The sequence below is a fragment of the Anopheles cruzii genome, unplaced genomic scaffold (genome assembly GCF_943734635.1).
Source record: "Anopheles cruzii unplaced genomic scaffold, idAnoCruzAS_RS32_06 scaffold03131_ctg1, whole genome shotgun sequence".
Taxonomy (NCBI): domain Eukaryota; kingdom Metazoa; phylum Arthropoda; class Insecta; order Diptera; family Culicidae; genus Anopheles; species Anopheles cruzii.
Genome location: NW_026456716.1, coordinates 975 through 2428, shown reverse-complemented (window position 1 = coordinate 2428; position 1454 = coordinate 975). Strand labels below are relative to the sequence as shown.

The 1454-nt window shown below is 44.4% G+C and overlaps 1 protein-coding gene across 1 annotated transcript; it reads right to left on the bottom strand.

The window, feature by feature from the left end:
• Positions 1-5: 5 nt before the first annotated feature.
• On the bottom strand, positions 6-626 carry LOC128276936 (uncharacterized; the record flags this gene model as incomplete). The annotated part of the gene is made up of 1 exon (XM_053015396.1): positions 6-626. A coding segment is annotated over exon 1 (621 nt), but the record flags the coding sequence as incomplete, so codon positions are not given.
• Between the last annotated feature and the right edge of the window lie 828 nt (positions 627-1454).

The window sequence follows — 1454 nt, the reverse complement described above, 5'->3', positions numbered from 1 at the left end:
ATGCGTGTTTCCTCCACTTGTTTTCCTTTCGCTCGCCGTCGTCGTTCGATGGGTTCGGCAAGCTTGATTGTACGCTCCGATGCGGTTGCCTTCAGGGCGGCTGGTTTGACGAAAGGAATCTTTTTCAAATCTGAAAAAGATAACGAAGAAAGAACTTGGTAATCACGCAATTCCAACCAATCCTTATGTCTTTGCCATTCATCCGGCGACATGCCTTTTGGACCATTAATTTTCGGAAGCTCCACGCCCGCCAGCTGAGAGTAAATGGTGGTGGAACTTTGCTTTATCTTTTTCTTCAACTGTTCCTGGCGCTTTGGCGCTAACAAGTGTTGGTATTCCTCGTGAACGGCAAATAGATTCCGGACCCGTGGTAAAGCCAATTGCTGGATGCGTCGCGATGCATACGGTTCTTTATACGAGCGCACAATTTCGGTCTCTTGCCTGCGAGGAACCACCGCGTGGCGAGAAAACTTAGCGTGAACATATCGTGGACGAGCCAAGTAGTCGATCCTTCGAGTGGATTTGTAGCGCTTCTGTTTGCTGGACAACCCATCGGATTGCTGCCGAAGGTGATCTCCCTCCGGGCAGTGACAGGGTGTGTAGCGAACATAACTACCATTAGCCATGTTTTTGGCCTTATCTTGGAACGGAACGTCTTTCGGACAAGAGCAAAATCAAACCGCAGCAGCAGCCTAATGAAATGCAATGTCTACTGATGCAAGCATGAAATGCTAATGAATGTCTACTAAGATATGCATCGTTGTTAGAGCTGTAGACCTCCTGTAGCGCAGCCTAAAATCGAAGTGTGTACGCAGCCTAAGTTCGAAGTGTGTACGCAGCCTAAGTTCGAAGCGTGTACGCAGCCTAGGTTCGTCTAATCTTCTTCTTCTATATCTTCTATATATAAGGTTGGGGAAAAAGAAATCCATTATTTTTGGGTGAAATTCAAAACATTTTTTAAGATACTTCCGATGGTCCGATTTACGTCAAATATGTACCGTTTTGTTGGAAAATTTGTTGTCTTTTCAAAGGTAGGCTGGTATTGCCTCTTTTGTAAAAGGCTTAGTCGTTATTGACGAAAAACTGGAGCAATCCATTTTTACAACCCTTTTTTGATCTCAGTTTTTCATCACACAGGAAATTTTTTAATGCGCGAAAAAGGTGTCAATCGCTTAGGGCATAGTCCGGACTATACGGTGGATGCATTAAAATATCCCAAACAAAATCTCGGACTTTTTGGTGAGTCACTAAAGACGTGCGTGACATTTCGTTTTCATAATGGAACACAAAACCTCTTCCGTTGGCCGATTCTGGTCGTTTCTGGGCAATTGCTAGCTTTGAACGGTGGAGTTATTGATAGTAGAGATCTGAATTTTGTGTTTGGCCACACGAAAGCAACTCATAGTACACGATTCCTCTCAAGTCCCACCATAAACCCAGTAGAACCTTATTGA